General features: G+C 54.7%; 1 protein-coding gene across 1 annotated transcript in view; it reads right to left on the bottom strand.

The window, feature by feature from the left end:
* Nucleotides 1-17,993, bottom strand: part of col24a1 (collagen type XXIV alpha 1) — a 677,579-nt gene that overhangs the window by 46,515 nt on the left and 613,071 nt on the right. Inside the window, exons 50-53 of the mRNA XM_085983549.1 lie at nucleotides 12,874-12,927; nucleotides 7,656-7,718; nucleotides 4,847-4,900; nucleotides 3,454-3,489 (exon numbers count right to left, since the gene is read on the bottom strand). Of these exons, the coding sequence (XP_085839675.1) occupies nucleotides 3,454-3,489; nucleotides 4,847-4,900; nucleotides 7,656-7,718; nucleotides 12,874-12,927 (207 nt within the window). The remainder of the gene's footprint in view (nucleotides 1-3,453; nucleotides 3,490-4,846; nucleotides 4,901-7,655; nucleotides 7,719-12,873; nucleotides 12,928-17,993) is intronic.

Here is a 17,993-nt window from a genome sequence, read left to right on the forward strand (position 1 = left end):
CGGGTTGGATTTGTCCTGCTTTTGTGGACAGGACATACCTGGGCAGTTTTCCACATTGTTGGATAGATGCCAGTGTTGTAGCTGTACTGGAACAGCTTGGCTAGAGGCGCGGCTAGTTCTGGAGCACAAGTCTTCAGCACGACAGCCGGGATGTTGTCAGGGCCCCTAGCCTTTGCTGTATCCAGTGCGCTCAGTGATATCACGTGGAGTGAATCTAATTGGCTGAAGACTGGCTTCTGTGATGGTGGTGACCTCAGGAGTAGGCCGATATGGATCATCCACTCAGCACTTCTGGCTGAAAATGGTTGCAAATGCTTCAGCCTTGTCTTTTGCACTCATGTGCTGGGCTCTACCATCATTGAGGATGGGGATATTCATGGAGCCTCCTCCTTCCATTAGTTGTTTAATGGTTCACCTGTCATGACTGGATGTGGCAGGACTGCAGAGCTTTGATCTGATCCGTTGATTATGGGATTGTTTAGACCCATCTATAGCATGCTGCTTCCGCTTTTTAGCATGCATGTAGTCCTGTGTTGCAGCTTCCCCAGGTTAGCACCTCATATTTAGGTATGCCTGGTGCTGCTCCTGGCATGCTCTTCTACACTCCTTATTGAACCAGGGTTGGTCCCCTCTTCCGATTAGGCACTTTACAGCCTTCCGGACTCAATATCGAGTTCAACAATTTCAGATCATAACCTCGGCCCCTATTACATTTTTATATATTTTTTTTATCCACACCTTTGTTTTGTGCCCTTCCCCCTTTTTCTCTCTCCCACATGGCAGCTGTCTCCCATTCTGCCAGCGCATTTCACACCTCATCTAGAGCCGTCTTTTGTCTCTCCACCAGTCCTATCACCATCTCGTCTGGTTTTGAATACCTCTTAATGTCTCTTCACTTCTCTTTTGTTCTCTCAGCCCCATTTCCCAGCCCCCAAACTGGCCTTTTAATCTGTTTCATTTCCTGTGTTTTCTCTCAGTTTTGACGAAGGGTTTCGACCCAAAACGTTGACTCTATTTCTCTCTCCACGGATGTTGCCTGGCCTGCTGAGTTTTTCCAGCATTTTATGTTGTTATTTTGGTCCCCTCCCTGTTTACAGATTGTGGTGGAGTACAATTCTGCTGCTGCTGATGGCCCACAGCGCCTCATGGATGCCCAGTTTTGAGCTGCTAGATCTGTTCTGAATCTATCCCATTTAGCACAGTGGCAGTGCCACACAACACGATGGAGGGTGTCCTCAGTGTGAAGAAAGGACTTCGTCTCCACAATGACTGTGCGGTGGTCACTGTTACCAATACTGTCATGGACAGATGCATCTGCAACAGGTAGATTGGTGAGGATGAGGTCAAGTAGATTTTTCCCTCGTGTTGGTTCTCTCACCACCTGTCACAGACCCAGACTGGCAGCTATGTCCTTCAGCACTCGGCCAGCTGTGATGCTACCGAGCCACTCTTGGTGATGGACATTGAAGTCCCCCACCCAGAGTACATTCTGTGCCCTTGCTACTCTCAGTGCTTCTTCCAAGTGGTGTTCAACATGGAGGAGTACTGATTCATCAGCTGAGGGAGGGTGGTAGGTGGTAATCAGCAGGAGGTTTCCTTGCCCATGCTTGACCTGAAGTCATGAGACTTCATGGGGTCCGGAGTCAATGTTGAGGACTGCCAGGGCCACTCCTTCCCAACTGTGTACCACTGCTGGTGGGACAGAACATACCCAGGGATGGTGATGGAGGAGTCTGGGACATTAGCTGAAAGGTATGATTCTGTGAGTATGACTATGTCAGGCTGTTCCTTGACTAGTCTGTGGGACAGCTCTCCCAATTTTGGCACAAGTCCCCAGATGTTGGTGAGGAGGCCTTTGCAGGGTCGACTGGGCTGGGTGTGCCGTTGCTGTGTCCGTAGCCGGTGCCGAGATCGATGCCGGGTGGTCCGTCCAGTTTTATTCTTATTTGTAGCGGTTTGTTACAACTGAGTTGCTTGCTAGGCCATTTCAGAGGGCAGTTAATAGTCAACCACATTGCTGTGGGTCTGGAGTCACATATAGGCCAAACCGGGTAAGGACGGCAAATTTCCTTCCCAGCTGGGTTTTTACGACAATCCGATAGTTTCATGGTCACCATTATTGATACTAGATTTTTTATTTGAGATTTATTTAATTAACTGAATTTAAATTCCCCAGCTGCTGTGGTGGGATTTGAATTCATGTCTCTGGGTTATTAGCCCATAAAGTAACCATTGTGCTACCGTTCCCGTTTTTAAAGTGTCATCATTGTTGTAATGTAGGAAACATGGCAACCAATTTGCAGACAGCAAGCTCCCACAAACAGCAATGTGATAATGACCAGATAAACTGTTTTTAGTGATGTTGATAGAGGGATAAATATTGGTCAGGACACCAGGGAGAACTCCCCTGCCCTTCTTTGAAATTGCGCCGTGGGATCCTTTACGTGCACCTGAGAGACCAGACGGGGCCTCGGTTTAACGTCTCATCCAATAGACGGCACCTCCGACAGTGCAGCGCTCCCTCAGTACTGCCCCTCCGACAGTGCAGCACTCCCTCAGTACTGCCCCTCCGACAGTGCAGCACTCCCTCAGTACTGCCCCTCCGACAGTGCAGCACTCCCTCAGTACTGCCACTCCGACAGTGCAGCACTCCCTCAGTACTTCCCCTCCGACAGTGCAGCGCTTCCTCAGTACTGCCCCTCCGACAGTGCAGCGCTCCCTCAGTACTGCCCCTCCGACAGTGCAGCACTCCCTCAGTACTGCCCCTCCGACAGTGCAGCACTCCCTCAGTACTGCCCCTCCGACAGTGCAGCACTCCCTCAGTACTGCCACTCCGACAGTGCAGCACTCCCTCAGTACTTCCCCTCCGACAGTGCAGCGCTTCCTCAGTACTGCCCCTCCGACAGTGCAGCGCTCCCTCAGTACTGCCCCTCCGACAGTGCAGCGCTCCCTCAGTATTGCCCCTCCGACAGTGCAGCGCTCCCTCAGTACTGCCCCTCCGACAGTGCAGCACTCCCTCAGTACTGCCCCTCCGACAGTGCAGCGCTTCCTCAGTACTGCCCCTCCGACAGTGCAGCGCTCCCTCAGTACTGCCCCTCCGACAGTGCAGCGCTCCCTCAGTACTGCCCCTCCGACAGTGCAGCGCTTCCTCAGTACTGCCCCTCCGACAGTGCAGCGCTCCCTCAGTACTGCCCCTCCGACAGTGCAGCGCTCCCTCAGTACTGCCCCTCCGACAGTGCAGCGCTCCCTCAGTATTGCCCCTCCGACAGTGCAGCGCTCTGTCAGTACTGCCCCTCTGACAGTGCAAGACTCCGTCAGTACTGACCCTCCGACAGTGCAGCATTCCCTCAGAACGGACACATATGCACACGCATATACACACAGACATACACGCACACACAGTTGAAGAAAGTACAGTGGCATAACAACTGTTTATTTATTAAAAGGCCTTACCATTTCCCCTCTGGTTCCTTTTACCCCTTTTGGACCCTAGGAAGAAAGAGAAAATTACACTTATAAATTGGAAAATAATTACATATGGAGGACTTGGTGGTAAAATCAGTTAGATGCTAAGGAGGTTCATTGGCTCAGATGTCATAGTATCAGACAGCACAGGAGGAGGCCATTCGGCCCATCGTGCCTGTGCCGACTCTTTGAAAGAGCTCTCCAATCAGTCCCACTCCCCCTGCTCTTTCTCCACAGCCCTGCAGATTTTTTCCCCGTTCAGTATTTAAGGTGTTGCCTTTTCACTGGCACAGTAGATTAGACATTCGCCGTTTGATGGGTTGAGAGTCTCAATGACAACTACTTGCATTTATATAGCACCTTTAATGTAGTAAAACGTCCCAAGGCGCTTCACAGGAGCGATTATCAATCAAAATTTGACACTGAGCCACATAAGGAGATATTAGGGCAGGTGACCAAAAGCTTGGTGAAAGAGGTTGGTTTTAAGGAGCGTCTTAAAGGAGGAGAGAGAGGCGGAGAGGTTTAGGGAGGGAATTCCAGAGCTTGGGGCCCAGGCAGCTGAAGGCACGGCCACCAATGGTGGAGCGAAGAAAATCGGGGGATGAGCAAGAGCTCAGAATTGGAGGAGCGCAGAGATCTCGGGGGTGGTTGTGGGGCTGGAGGAGGTTACAGAGATAGGGAGGAGGGGGGCGAGGAGGCCATGGAGGGATTTGAAAAGAAGGATGCGAATTTTAGAATCGAGGCGTTGCCGGACCGGGAGTCAATGTAAGTCAGCGAGCAAGACACAAAGGGGAATCCCAGAGAGAGCTGCGCTGTCTGAGGAACAATTGGATGCTTTAGTTTCTTTCGAGCTGAGTGAGCTTCAGTGGGCTGAATGGCCTCCCTCAGGGGAAATTTAGGCTTGTGACCTACCCATAATCCTTTGTGCACTTTTGGGACAAATTGTCGGACAGCAGCCGCCCATTTAACAAAGTATTTATTTTACACACAACTTTTTAAAATAAAAAAAAAAGCCGTGTAAAATTACTTCAGAGAGCGCAATTGATAATTATTCGTATACGGGCCGGAATTATCCGTACGACCAGTACGGCAGACAACGATCCCACTAAGGTGCGCGCGTGCGCTCGCGCGGGGCCGCACGGTATACTGAACGGTCCCACGCAGGCCGTTCACGGGCTTTTACGGTGTAAATACTGAAATTTTAAAGGGGCCGCGCATTAAAAGAAACAGGTCGCGCGGAGCAAAGCGCGGCTCACGGGGAAGATTGACGGCGGGAATATCCTGTTTTTTGATTAGCCTGGCAAGGGTGATGGGTGGGTCAGCATCAGTGGTTTGCGGTCGAAGGTGTTTGTTATAAAGGAGCCAGGTATGCTGTACTTACAGGTTTCCCAGCGGGGCCGATGATCCCAGCGGGTCCAACTGGTCCAGAATTTCCCTTTTCGTGAAAAAAAAACCCCATAAAAATTGAAATCAATAGCCGAGCAGGAAGAACATTCGACAAATATCATGAATCTTATCATTCATGAAGAAATGACTCATGAAATAACACTGGGCGGCCAACTGGTGGCGCCATCCAAGGAGTATAAATACTCAGGCGTGGGCCCAGCTTGCTCAGGATGTTTTAGGAACCAGGAACTAATGCTTAGTGAGTTTTCTTACGTCAACATTCATACTTTCCAAGCTGGATTGTAATTAGTTTCCCTTTGAGCTAACAATAGAATTCTTGGATAACTGAATTTCCAACTTGAAGAAATACCTAAAAATGGTTTAACGGCGTTGGTTTTCCTCTCCACGTCCCCATTTCAGCAAGTTTCTTTCTCTGGTTTCACATCTCCTTGCATCAATTTGAAACCGAGACAGCGGACAAGCAACTAGTTCCAAGAACGCTTCCAAATGAGTCAACAAGAGTTACATGAAGGCACTGCGAATGGACTTACATAAGAAATAGGAGCAGGAGTTGGCATTACGGCCCCTCGAGCCTGCTCCGCCATTCAATAAGATCATGGCTGATCATCGACCTCAACTCCACTTTCCCGCCCGAGCCTCATATCCCTTGATTCCCTTAGTGCCCAAAAGTCTATCGGTCTCTGCCTTAAATATACTCATTGAGAGCCTCCACAGCCCTCTGGGGCAGAGAATTCCAAAGATTCACCACCCGCTGAGTGAAGAAATTTCTCCTCATCTCAGTCCTAAATGGCCGACCCCTTATTCTGAGACTGTGACCCCTGGTTCTAGACTCTCCAGCCAGGGGGAAACATCCTCCCTGCATCTACCCTGTCAAGCCTGTAAGAATTTTGTATGTTTCAATGAGATCACCTCTCATTCTTCTAAACTCCAGAGAGTATAGGCCCATTCTACACAACCTCTCATCATAGGACAGCCCTCTCATCCCAGGACTGACATCATCAGATGGGGGTCATCGCTGGGGTTGGGAGGTGGGAAGGTCGGCGATCGGGGGGGTTTCGGTGATCCGCGGGGGGGTCAGTGATTGGGGGCTGTTGGTGATCGCGGGGGGTGTCAGTCATCGGCAGGGGGGCTGTTTCGGTCATCATCAGGAGGGTCAGCGAATGGGGGCGTCAGTGATCAGAGGGTCATGGGGGTCATCAGAAGCTTTATTGGGGCTCGGTCCTTGGGAGGTCAATCATCGGGATGGGGGCTCGGAGCGATGGTGGTTGGGCGGTAGGAGGGGGGGTGCGGTTTACTGGGTAACTTGTTGGGCCGCAGGGGGTAGCACTCCTGCTCCTCCTGGCCCGTAATCAGTGCTGGAAAAGCACTGTTACCTGTCCCATCCAGCCCTTCTCACCTCCCTTCAGCTGCCGGGTTTCCCTGAGGTGTTAAAAATAAAAGTTACGTTAAAATGGAGGCTCGCAGCCTCCTTAAAAGATTTCAGTGACCGACCCGCCTCCTGAGAGTGGATTGGTCACCCGTCTACTGACCTGTCTATGTTAAAACCAGACGTAGGTGAGTTGGTGTCGAGTTGGGGTCAGGTTGAGGTCGGGTTGGGGTCAGGTTGAGATCGGGTCGGGGTCAGGTTGAGGTCGGGTTGGGGTCAGGTTGAGGTCGGGACGGGGGTCAGGTTGAGGTTGGGTCGGGTCAGGTTGAGGTCAGGCCGGGGTCAGGTTGAGGTCGGGTTGGGGTCAGGTTGAGGTCGGGTCGGGGTCGGGTTGAGATCGGGTCGGGGTCGGGGTCAGGTTGAGATCGGGTCGGGGTCAGATTGAGGTCGAGTTGGGGTCAGGTTGAGGTCGGGGTCAGGTTGAGGTCGGATTGGGATCAGGTTGAGATCGGGTCGGGGTCAGGTTGAGGTCAGGTCGAGGTTGGGGTCAGGGTCAGGTTGAGGTCAGGTTGAGGTCGGGTCAGGTTGAGGTCGGGTTGGGGTCAGATTGAGGTTGGGGTCAGGTTGAGGTCGGGTTGGGGTCAGATTGAGGTTGGGTTGGGGTCAGATTGAGGTTGGGTTGGGGTCAGGTTGAAGTTGGGTTGGGGGTCAGGTTAAGGTTGGGGTCAGGTTGAGGTCGGGTTGGGGGTCAGGTTGAGGTTGGGTTGTGGTCAGGTTGAGGTTGGGGTAAGGTTGAGGTCGGGTTGGGGGTCAGGTTAAGGTTGGGGGTCAGGTTGAGGTCGGGTCGGGGGTCAGGTTGAGGTTGGGTCGGGGTCAGGTTGAGGTCAGGTTGAGGTCGGGGTCAGGTTGAGGTCAGATTGAGGTCAAGTTGCGGTCAGGTTGAGGTCAGGGTCAGGTTGAGATCAGGTTGAGATCGGGTTGAGGTCAGGTCGAGGTTGGATTGGGGTCAGGTTGAAGTTGGGTTGGGGTCAGGTTGAGGTCAGGTCGGGGTCAGGTTGAAGTTGGGTTGGGGTCAGGTTGAGGTCGGGTTGGGGTCAGGTTGAGGTCGGGTTGGGGTCAGGTAGCCTATTTTATTCATTTTTAAGCCCTGCACATGCCCTGTGGGGGTGAAAATTGCCCTCAAAGTTTGTGCATCGTTGATGGTTACTCTGGACTCCAAGAAAGTTGGATTCTGGTTGTCCCTGGCGGTAGCGTTTCCCATGTCTATACGGATGGATGCTGTTGGCGGTGGGAATACCACAAGTCTACCACCGAAGGCACACTAACAATATAAAATCTCCGGAACCAGCTGTGCCGCAGACCAGTCCTGGCACCAACGTTCTAAACTTCATAAAATAAGATAAATATGTTTACTTACGAAAAATCCAATCGGGCCTTTTGGGCCTGGAATTCCTTTATAACCAATATCTCCAATTGGACCCTAGCAAAGCAAAACACAACACTGACCAACTGACATAAACTTTATTCGCCTTTCATTGCCGTACAAACAATTAATCACCACATTTTAAAATATTGGCCCGAAATTTGCGGTCGGCGGCGTACCTCGCGGAACATGCCTCCGACCCGAAAAAAATGGTGTCTCTGGGGCTTCAGGTCCTGAGCTCCCAGGTGTAGGCCCGAGTGAAGGCCCACAGGTCCCAGGCTCCCAGGTGTAGGCCCGAGTGAAGGCCCACGGGTCCCAGGCTCCCAGGCGTAGGCCCGAGTGAAGGCCCACGGGTCCCGGGCCCCCAGGTGTAGGCCCGAGTGAATGCCCACGGGTCCCAGGCTCCCAGGCGTAGGCCCGAGTGAAGGCCCACGGGTCCCGGGCCCCCAGGTGTAGGCCCGAGTGAAGGCCCACGGGTCCCGGGCCCCCAGGTGTAGGCCCGAGTGAAGGCCCACGTGTCCCAGGCTCCCAGGCGTAGGCCCGAGTGAAGGCCCATGGGTCCCGGGCCCCCAGGCGTAGGCCCGAGTGAAGGCCCACGGGTCCCAGGCCCCAGGCGTACGCCCAAGTGAAGGCCCACGGGTCCCAGGGACGCAGGCGTAGGCCCAAGTGAAGGCCCATGGGTCCCGGGCCCCCAGGCGAAGGCCCGAGTGAAGGCCCACGGGTCCTGGGCCGCCAGGTGTACGCCCGAGTGAGGGCCCATGGGTCCCAGGCCCCCAGGCGTAGGCCCGAGTGAAGGCCCACAGGTCCCTGGGACGCAGACGTTTGCCCGAGTGAAGGCCCACGGGTCTCAGGCTCCCAGGCGTAGGCCCGGGTGAAGGCCCACGGGTCCCAGGCGTAGGCCCGAGTGAAGGCCCACGGGGTCCCGGGCCCCCAGGCGTAGGCCCGAGTGAAGGCCCATGGGTCCCAGGGATGCAGGCGTACTCCCGAGTGAAGGCCCACTGGTCCCAGGGACGCAGGCGTAGGCCCGAGTGAAGGCCCACGGGGCCCGGGCTCCCAGGCGTACGCCCGAGTGAAGGCCCACGGGGCCTGGGGTTAAGTACAGGAACAAGGATGTCTTGCTGCAGTTGTACAGGGCCTTGGTGAGACCGCACCTTGAGTATTGTGTGCAGTTTTGGTTGCCTTATCTGAGGAAGGATGTTCTTACCATGGAGGGAGTGCAGCGAAGATTCACCAGACTGATACCTGGGATGGCAGGAATGACGTATGAGGAGAGATTGGGTCGATTGGGCTTATACTCGCTGGAGTTTAGAAGAATGAGAGGGGATCTCATTGAAACTTATAAAATTCTAATAGGACTAGGCAGACTAGATGCAGGAAGGATGTTCCTGATGGTCGGGGAGTCCAGAACCAGGGGTCACAGTCTAAGGATAAGGGGTAAGCCATTTAGGATAGAAATGAGGAGGAAATTCTTCACCCAGAGAGTGGTGAACCTGTGGAATTCTCTGCCACAGAAGGCAGTGGAGGCCAATTCATTAAATATATGCCCATGTTCAAAATTGATTAAAAGTCCCATTGATTACGCATTTAATTAAAAAAAAAGAAAATCTTTAAAATCCGGCCCAAAATTCACATGAACTAATTTAAAATGTTTTTGTAGGTTTTAATCATTTAAAAAATGTTAATTTAACATTTATTTTAACTCTTCCGCAGATAAAAAAAACAGGCCCTAGGCCTGCTTTTACCAGGCGGTAAGGGTTTCGTGGGCAGTAGTTGGGGCAGACAGCCCAACTCTGCACCACCGACAGTGTTTTTGGGGCGCATGCGGCCGATCACATAAATACTGTGGCTACAAGAGCAGGTCAGAGGCTAGGTATTCTGCGGCGACTGTCTCACCTCCTGACTCCCCAAAGCCTTTCCACCATCTACAAGGCACAAGTAAGGAGTGTGATGGAATACTCTCCACTTGCCTGGATGAGTGCAGCTCCAACAACACTCAAGAAGCTCGACACCATCCAGGACAAAGCAGCCCGCTTGATTGGCACCCCATCCACCACCTTAAACATTCACTCCCTCCACCACCAGCGCACCGTGGCTGCAGTGTGTACCATCTACAAGATGCACTGCAGCAACTCGCCAAGGCTTCTTTGGCAGCATCTCCCAAACCCGCGACCTCTTCCACCTAGAAGGACAAGGGCAGCAGGCGCACGGGAACACCACCACCTCCAAGTTCCCCTCCAAGTCACACACCACCCGGACTTGGAAATATATCGGCTGTTCCTTCATCGTCACTGGATCAAAATCCTGGAACTCCCTCCCTAACAGCACTGTGGGAGCATCTTCACCACACGGACTGCAGCGGTTCAAGAAGGCGGCTCACCACCACCTTCTCAAGGGCAACTAAGGATGGGCAATAAATGTCGGCCTTGCCTGTGACACCCCCATCCCATAAATGAATAAAAAAAATATATTTTAAGGAGAAATTTGACAGATCGCAAGTTCCACAGTGCCTGCGGAAACCTTGTGGGGCCATTCTGAGGACTTAGGATGGCGTACGCTGCACCGTCATCAGCCCCGCAAGATCCGAAGCCAAGCACTGCTATTAACATTTGCACCAGGTCGATCTTTTTCTATGATTTAATTTTTCTCCATCTTTTTCTTAAACGTGTCAGAACAAGTTATGTGTCGATTAAGGGAAGAGGCATTGGTTGCTGGGATTGAAGATTCTTTTGTCCTCTTTGCCTCCAGGGTCACGATTCAAACTCTCCCGGGGCCAGGTGCAGTTTAGAGCTCCCTCTTTACTGCCCCACCGCGCCCCCACCCCACCACACCCCCCGCCCCGACAATATGACACTACCTTCAGGTCCAGCCCCCTGCTGAACCAGCCTGACGTTGCCAAACGTTTCTAAAATCTACAGTGCGGACACAAGCAGGGGGCCTTCAGACATCTGCCCGGAAACGAGGCATGTGGGAGAGGCCCTGAACCACTTCCGGGTATGGACCTCATCTAACTGTCGGTGGTGAGCAGCAGGTGCTGAGCAGACGGGTTGCGGGAGTGCAGGAAACTGTTCAGCTCCCTCACTTGAGCCGGGGGAGGGGGGGGTGGTGGGGGGGGGACGTGGGTTCAAGTCCGGTCTAGCAACAACCCGTAGTATTTTTTATTGCGGAGCCATGGAGGTGGTGCTCCTGCTGACCCGTCAGAAACTCTCCCAAAGAAATCCTTGGGCATTTTCTGTAGAGTGGCCGCCAGCGCGGTGGTGGAGGGAGTGAGTGTTTAAGGTGGTGGATGGGGTGCCAATCAAGCGGGCTGCTTTGTCCTGGATGGTGTCGAGCTTCTTGAGTGTTGTTGGAGCTGCACTCATCCAGGCAAGTGGAGAGTATTCCATTACACTCCTTACTTGTGTCTTGTAGGTGGTGGAAAGGCTTTGGGGAGTCAGGAGGTGAGACACTCACCGCAGAATACCCAGCCTCTGACCTGCTCTTGTAGCCAGAGTATTTATGTGGCTGGTCCAGTAAAGTTTCTGGTCAATGGTGACCCCCAGGACATGTGGGTCGTGGAAAAAGGGAACACTGATGCACTGACGCTTCTCAAGGGTGAAAGCATCATGTTGAGTGTAGAGGAATCACTTTCACAATCAGTATATTATGGGGAGAAGGCAGGGACAGGGTACTGAGTTTGAATGATCAGCCATGATCTCATTGAATGGCAGAACAGGCTCGAGGGGCCGAATGGCCTACTCCTACTCCTATCTTCTATGTTTCTATGTAAGTCTTGAATGCAAAGCTTATGCCATTGCAAACATCTCTCTGTTTGTGTTAGGGACGGAGTTCCAGGTTTTTGACCCAGCGATGATGAAGGAACAGCCGATATATTTCCAAGTCAGGATGGTGTGTGACTTGGAGGGGAACTTGGAGGTGGTGGTGTTCCCATGCGCCTGCTGCCCTTGTCCTTCTAGGTGGTAGAGGTCGTGGGTTTGGGAGGTGCTGCTGAAGCAGCCTTGGTGAGTTGCTGCAGTGCATCTTGTAGATGGTACACACTGCAGCCATGGTGCGCCGGTGGTGGAGGGAGTGAATGTTTAAGGTGGTGGATGGGGTGCCAATCAAGTGGGCTGCTTTGTCCTGGATGGTGTCGAGCTTCTTGAGTGTTGTTGGAACTGCACTCATCCAGACACGGATGGGCGTGCCGGGCGACCAATGGCGGGAGAGCGTGTGGGGGGGGGGGGGGCGGTGAGAGGTCACGCGCCGAAATCTCCAGGAATACGCCCGGCCAGAGTTGGCAACTCTTGGTCACATTGTGGAATTGAGTCTGGGTTAGTTTACACCCGCCGCCACCTCTGAATCAGAAGGTTAGGGGGTTCAACGACCGCTTTGTTAGTCCGCCCACTGCCTGGTACGAAAAGGGGTGGGTCACACGTGTACCCGAAAATTGCAATCGGGGGGCTCCCACCACCTGCCCGACCCTCGATTTAAATCAGAAATCAGGAAAGGGGGCAGACATTGCTCACCCATAGAAACATAGAAGATAGGAGCAGGAGTAGGCCATTCGGCCCCTCGAGCCTGCTCCGCCTTTCAATGCGATCATGGCTGATCATCCAAATTCAGTACCCTGTCCCTGCCTTCTCCCCCAAATCCCTTGATCCCTTTAGCCTTAAGAAATATATCTAACTCCTTCTTGAATATATTTAATGAATTGGCCTCCACCGCCTTCTGTGGTAGAGAATTCCACAGGTTCACCACTCTCTGGGTGAAGAAATTCCTCCTCATCTCTGTCCTAAATGGCCTACCCCTTATCCTTAGACTGTGTCGCCAGTTACAGGACCACCTGAACACTGCACAGGGTGAGATTTGGGGATCAATGGGGTGGCTGGGTTGCCCCTTCCCCTCCCCCCCTTCCACCCCCCCCACCCCGCCCCCACCCCCTCTTCTGCCCGCCGAGATTTTTAAGGGCCGGCTACTCGTTTTTTAGGCCTGAGATGGGCAGCAGTTAAAATTCACCCCAGTACATCTTAAACAATGATAACATAAGTAGGGCAATAGAAACGGCTTTCAGAATACACTTGTCCGAAGCTCACGAAATGGCTGCACAAGTTAGATCAGCAGCAGTTTCTCAGAAGAGGAATGTTAGCAAGTGCTCCAAGAATCTTTCCGAGCAACGAGGTATTAATCTGTAGGCTTTCTCTGTGTTAATTCGCCCATTTTTTTTCCCTCTACGTACTTTTGGGCCCACGAAGCCTGGAAATCCCATCAATCCTTGATCACCAGCGTCCCCCTGCAAGAACAATGGTCTTTAATTCGATTGAAAAATGTTACGTTTCCATAGTGACGGCTTCAATAACAATACACAGTTCAACAAAAGTCTGCTTTGAGTGAAGGGTTGACTCATGGCTGAAGGGTCAATAACCAGAGGGCACAGATTGGCAAAAGAACCAGAGGCGACATGAGGAAAAACGTTTTTATGCAACGAGTGGTTAGGATTTGGAACGTGCTGTCTGATAGGGCGGTGGATCCAGATTCAATAGCAGCCTTCAAAAGGGAATTGGATAAATACTTGAAGGAGAAAAAATTGCAGGGATATGGGGAAAGAGCGGGGGAGTGGGACTGAATGGCTTGCTGTTCAAAAGAGCTGGTGCAGACTCGATGGGCCGAATGGCCTCCTTCTGTGCTGCACTGGTCTATGGTTCCATGATTCTATATGTGGTCACAATTTAGCCTGGATTGGCCTGGAGTTTCCATGAGTTGAAGATCAACCTCCCGACACTGCTCGAGCAAACCCAGTGAGAAAAAACTTCAGGGCATTGAAAGAAAAATTAGGCTTTTGGTTTCATTTTCTTTGAACACTTTTGCTTATCGGTTATAAAAATATTGGAGACGGGGCGGGTGGGGGGTGGGGGCGGAAAAAATGGCTGTTCGACCAAGAGTCAAGAATCACCCAATCGGGTAATGAAGAGTCTGTCTGGTGTCCGATTGGCCGTGGGAGGGCAGGGGATGGCGCGAGGTTGGGACGTGTTGGGTGACCAATGGCGGGAGTGTGGGGGGGCGGGGCACCGCGAGGATGGGACGTGTTGGGCGACCAATGGCGGGAGTGTGGGGGGGCGGGGCACCGCGAGGATGGGACGTGTTGGGCGACCAATGGCGGGAGTGTGGGGGGGCGGGGCATCGCGAGGTTGGGACGTGTTGGGTGACCAATGGCGGGAGTGTGGGGGGGGCGGGGCACCGCGAGGATGGGACGTGTTGGGCGACCAATGGCGGGAGTGTGGGGGGCAGGGCTCCGCGAGGATGGGACGTGTTGGGTGACCAATGGCGGGAGTGTGGGGCGGGGCACCGTGAGGATCGCGTGTTGGGTGACCAATGGCGGGAGTGTGGGGGGCGGGGCACCGCGAGGATGGGACGTGTTGGGTGACCAATGGCGGGAGTGTGGGGAGCGGGGCACCGCGAGGATGGTCGTGTTGGGTGACCAATGGCGGGGCACCGCGAGGATGGGACGTGTTGGGGACCAATGGCGGGAGTGTGGGGGCGGGGCTCCGCGAGGATGGGACGTGTTGGGTGACCAATGGCGGGAGTGTGGGGGGGCGGGGGTGCAGTTGGAGGTCATGTGATGAAAGCTCCAGGAATATGTCCAATCAGAATTGGTGACCCGAGATCGCACTGTGGATCTGAGCTGGTGCTCGTTACACGCGATGCGAGCTCTGAATCGGAAGGCCATGAGTTCAAGTCCCACTCCGAATCGTCAGCATATTATCTCGGGTGGCACTAAGGGCGGTTCGCGTCCTTCAGATGCAAAGTTAAACATCCGAAGGTTGAATAGACGTGAAATGTTCCAGTGGTACTACACTATTCAAAGAGAAGCAGCGAGTTCCCCCTGTGACCTCAGCAGCAACTGAGGATTCGCCCAATGTTAGTGTGTATAATTGGCTGCTTTGTTTACCCACATAACTACACTTCAGAGTAAGTATTTGTATGATGGTGCTTTGGGATATTTCTGTGTGAAATAATAAGGCACTGTACCAATGGAATCATAGAAAGATACAGCAGAGAAGGAGGCCATTCGGCCCATCGTGCCTGTGCCGGCTCTGTGAAAGAGCTCTCCAAGTAGTCCCACTCCCGCCCTGCTCTTTCTCCAGAGCCCTGCACATTTTTCCTTATCAAGTATTCATCCAACTCCCTTTTGAAAGTTACTATTGAATCTGCTTCCACCGCCCTTTCAGGCAGCGCGTTCCAGATCACAACAACTCGCCACGTAAAAATAAAATTCCTCATCTCCCCCTCTGGTCCTTTTGGTCATTACTTTAAATCTGTGTCCTCTGGTTACCGACCATGATATTGCAGAATTGGAAGTGGAGCAGGGAGAATTCTCTCAAGCCTTTTCCCATCGTTAGGCTTTTAACAGCTCAGAATCACATTTTGTTTGTCAATTTTCTCCATTATTACTCTCCTGAAGGCACTGACGTCTTGCTGGGATATAATTTCCTGGGCACTTGCATTCCCTGGTATTCCATCCGAGTGGCATATACTAGACCGGCTCAGGCCTGTCCTCAGCAAACATCCTGCATGTACATTTTACAGCAAGGTTCATTGGACACTGTCAGCCGTGGCTCAGTGGGCAGCACTCTCGCCTCTGAGTCAGGATTTGAGCCCCACACCAGAGACTTGAGCATATAATCCCGGCCTGACTCACCCAGCACAGTACTGAGGGAGCGCTGCACTGTCGGAGGGGCAGTACTGAGGGAGTGCCGCACTGTCGGAGGGGCAGTACTGAGGGAGTGCCGCACTGTCGGAGGGGCAGTACTGAGGGAGTGCCGCACTGTCGGAGGGGCAGTACTGAGGGAGCGCCGCACTGTCGGAGGGGCAGTACTGAGGGAGCGCCGCACTGTCGGAGGGTCAGTACTGAGGGAGCGCCGCACTGTCGGAGGGTCAGTACTGAGGGAGCGCCGCACTGTCGGAGGGACAGTACTGAGGGAGCGCCGCACTGTCGGAGGGACAGTACTGAGGGAGCGCCGCACTGTCGGAGGGGCAGTACTGAGGGAGCCCTGCACTGTCAGAGGGGCAGTACTGAGGGAGCGCTGCACTGTCGGAGGGGCAGTACTGAGGGAGTGCTGCACTGTCAGAGGGGCAGTACTGAAGGAGTGCTGCACTGTGGGAGGGGCAGTACTGAGGGAGCGCTGCACTGTCAGAGGGGCAGTACTGAGGGAGTGCTGCACTGTCAGAGGGGCAGTACTGAGGGAGTACCGCACTGTCGGAGGGGCAGGACTGAGGGAGCGCCGCACTGTCGGAGGGGCAGTACTGAGGGAGTGCTGCGCTGTCGGAGAGGCAGTACTGAGGGAGCGCTGCACTGTCAGAGCGCCGCAATGTCGGAGGGGCAGTACTGAGGGAGTGCTGCACTGTCGGAGGGGCAGTACTGAGGGAGCGCTGCACTGTCGGAGGGGCAGTACTGAGGGAGCGCTGCACTGTCGCAGGGGCAGTACTGAGGGAGCGCTGCACTGTCAGAGGGGCAGTACTGAGGGAGCGCTGCACTGTCGGAGGGGCAGTACTGAGGGAGCGCTGCACTGTCGGAGGGGCAGTACTGAGGGAGCGCCGCACTATCGGAGGGGCAGTACTGAGGGAGCGCCGCACTGTCGGAGGGGCAGTACTGAGGGAGCGCCGCACTGTCGGAGGGGGCAGTACTGAGGGAGCGCCGCACTGTCGGAGGGTCAGTACTGAGGGAGCGCCGCACTGTCGGAGGGACAGTACTGAGGGAGCGCCGCACTGCCGGAGGGACAGTACTGAGGGAGCGCCGCACTGTCGGAGGGGCAGTACTGAGGGAGCGCTGCACTGTCGGAGGGGCAGTACTGAGGGAGTGCTGCACTGTCAGAGGGGCAGTACTGAGGGAGTGCTGCACTGTGGGAGGGGCAGTACTGAGGGAGCGCTGCACTGTCAGAGGGGCAGTACTGAGGGAGTGCTGCACTGTCAGAGGGGCAGTACTGAGGGAGTGCCGCACTGTCGGAGGGGCAGGACTGAGGGAGCGCCGCACTGTCGGAGGGGCAGTACTGAGGGAGTGCTGCGCTGTCGGAGAGGCAGTACTGAGGGAGCGCTGCACTGTCAGAGCGCCGCAATGTCGGAGGGGCAGTACTGAGGGAGTGCTGCACTGTCGGAGGGGCAGTACTGAGGGAGCGCTGCACTGTCGGAGGGGCAGTACTGAGGGAGCGCCGCACTGTCGGAGGGGCAGTACTGAGGGAGCGCCGCACTATCGGAGGGGCAGTACTGAGGGAGCGCCGCACTGTCGGAGGGGCAGTACTGAGGGAGCGCCGCACTGTCGGAGGAGCAGTACTGAGGGAGCGCCGCACTGTCGGAGGGGCAGTACTGAGGGAGCGCCGCACTGTCGGAGGGACAGCACTGAGGGAGCGCCGCACTGTCGGAGGGGCAGTACTGAGGGAGTGCCGCACTGTCAGAGGGGCAGTACTGAGGGAGCGCTGCACTGTCGGAGGGGCCGTACTGAGGGAGTGTCGCACTGTCAGAGGGGCAGTACTGAGGGAGCGCCGCACTGTCGGAGGGACAATACTGAGGGAGGGTTGCACTGTCGGAGGGGCCGTACTGAGGGAGGGCTGCACTGTCGGAGGGGCAGTACTGAGGGAGCGCTGCACTGTCGGAGGGGCAGTACTGAGGGAGCGCTGCACTGTCGGAGGGGCAGTACTGAGGGAGCGCTGCACTGTCGGAGGGGCAGTAGTAAGGGAGTGTTGCACTGTCGGAGGGGCAGTACTGAGGGAGCGTTGCACTGTCGGAGGGGCAGTACTGAGGGAGCGCTGCACTGTCGGAGGGACAATACTGAGGGAGGGCTGCACTGTCGGAGGGGCCGTACTGAGGGAGTGTCGCACTGTCGGAGGGACAGTACTGAGGGAGCGCCGCACTGTCGGAGGGACAATACTGAGGGAGGGCTGTACTGTCGGAGGGGCCGTACTGAGGGAGGGCTGCACTGTCGGAGGGGCAGTACTGAGGGAGTGCGGCACTGTAGGAGGGGCAGTACTGAGGGAGGGCTGCACTGTCGGAGGGTCAGTACTGAAGGAGCGCCGCACTGTCAGAGGGGCAGTACTGAGGGAGCGCTGCACTGTCGGAGGGGCAGTCCTGAGGGAGGGCTGCACTGTCGGAGGAACAATACTGAGGGAGGGCTGCACTGTCAGAGGGGCCGTACTGAGGGAGCGCTGCACTGTCGGAGGGGCAGTACTGAGGGAGCGCCGCACTGTCGGAGGGGCAGTACTGAGCGAGTGCCGCACTGTCAGAGGGGCAGTACTGAGGGAGCGCTGCACTGTCGGAGGGGCCGTACTGAGGGAGGGCTGCACTGTCGGTGGGGCAGTACTGAGGGAG

This window comes from Somniosus microcephalus, chromosome 3 (assembly GCF_052327205.1).
Source record: "Somniosus microcephalus isolate GS21.2 chromosome 3, FLI_Smic_1.0, whole genome shotgun sequence".
Taxonomy (NCBI): Eukaryota; Metazoa; Chordata; class Chondrichthyes; order Squaliformes; family Somniosidae; genus Somniosus; species Somniosus microcephalus.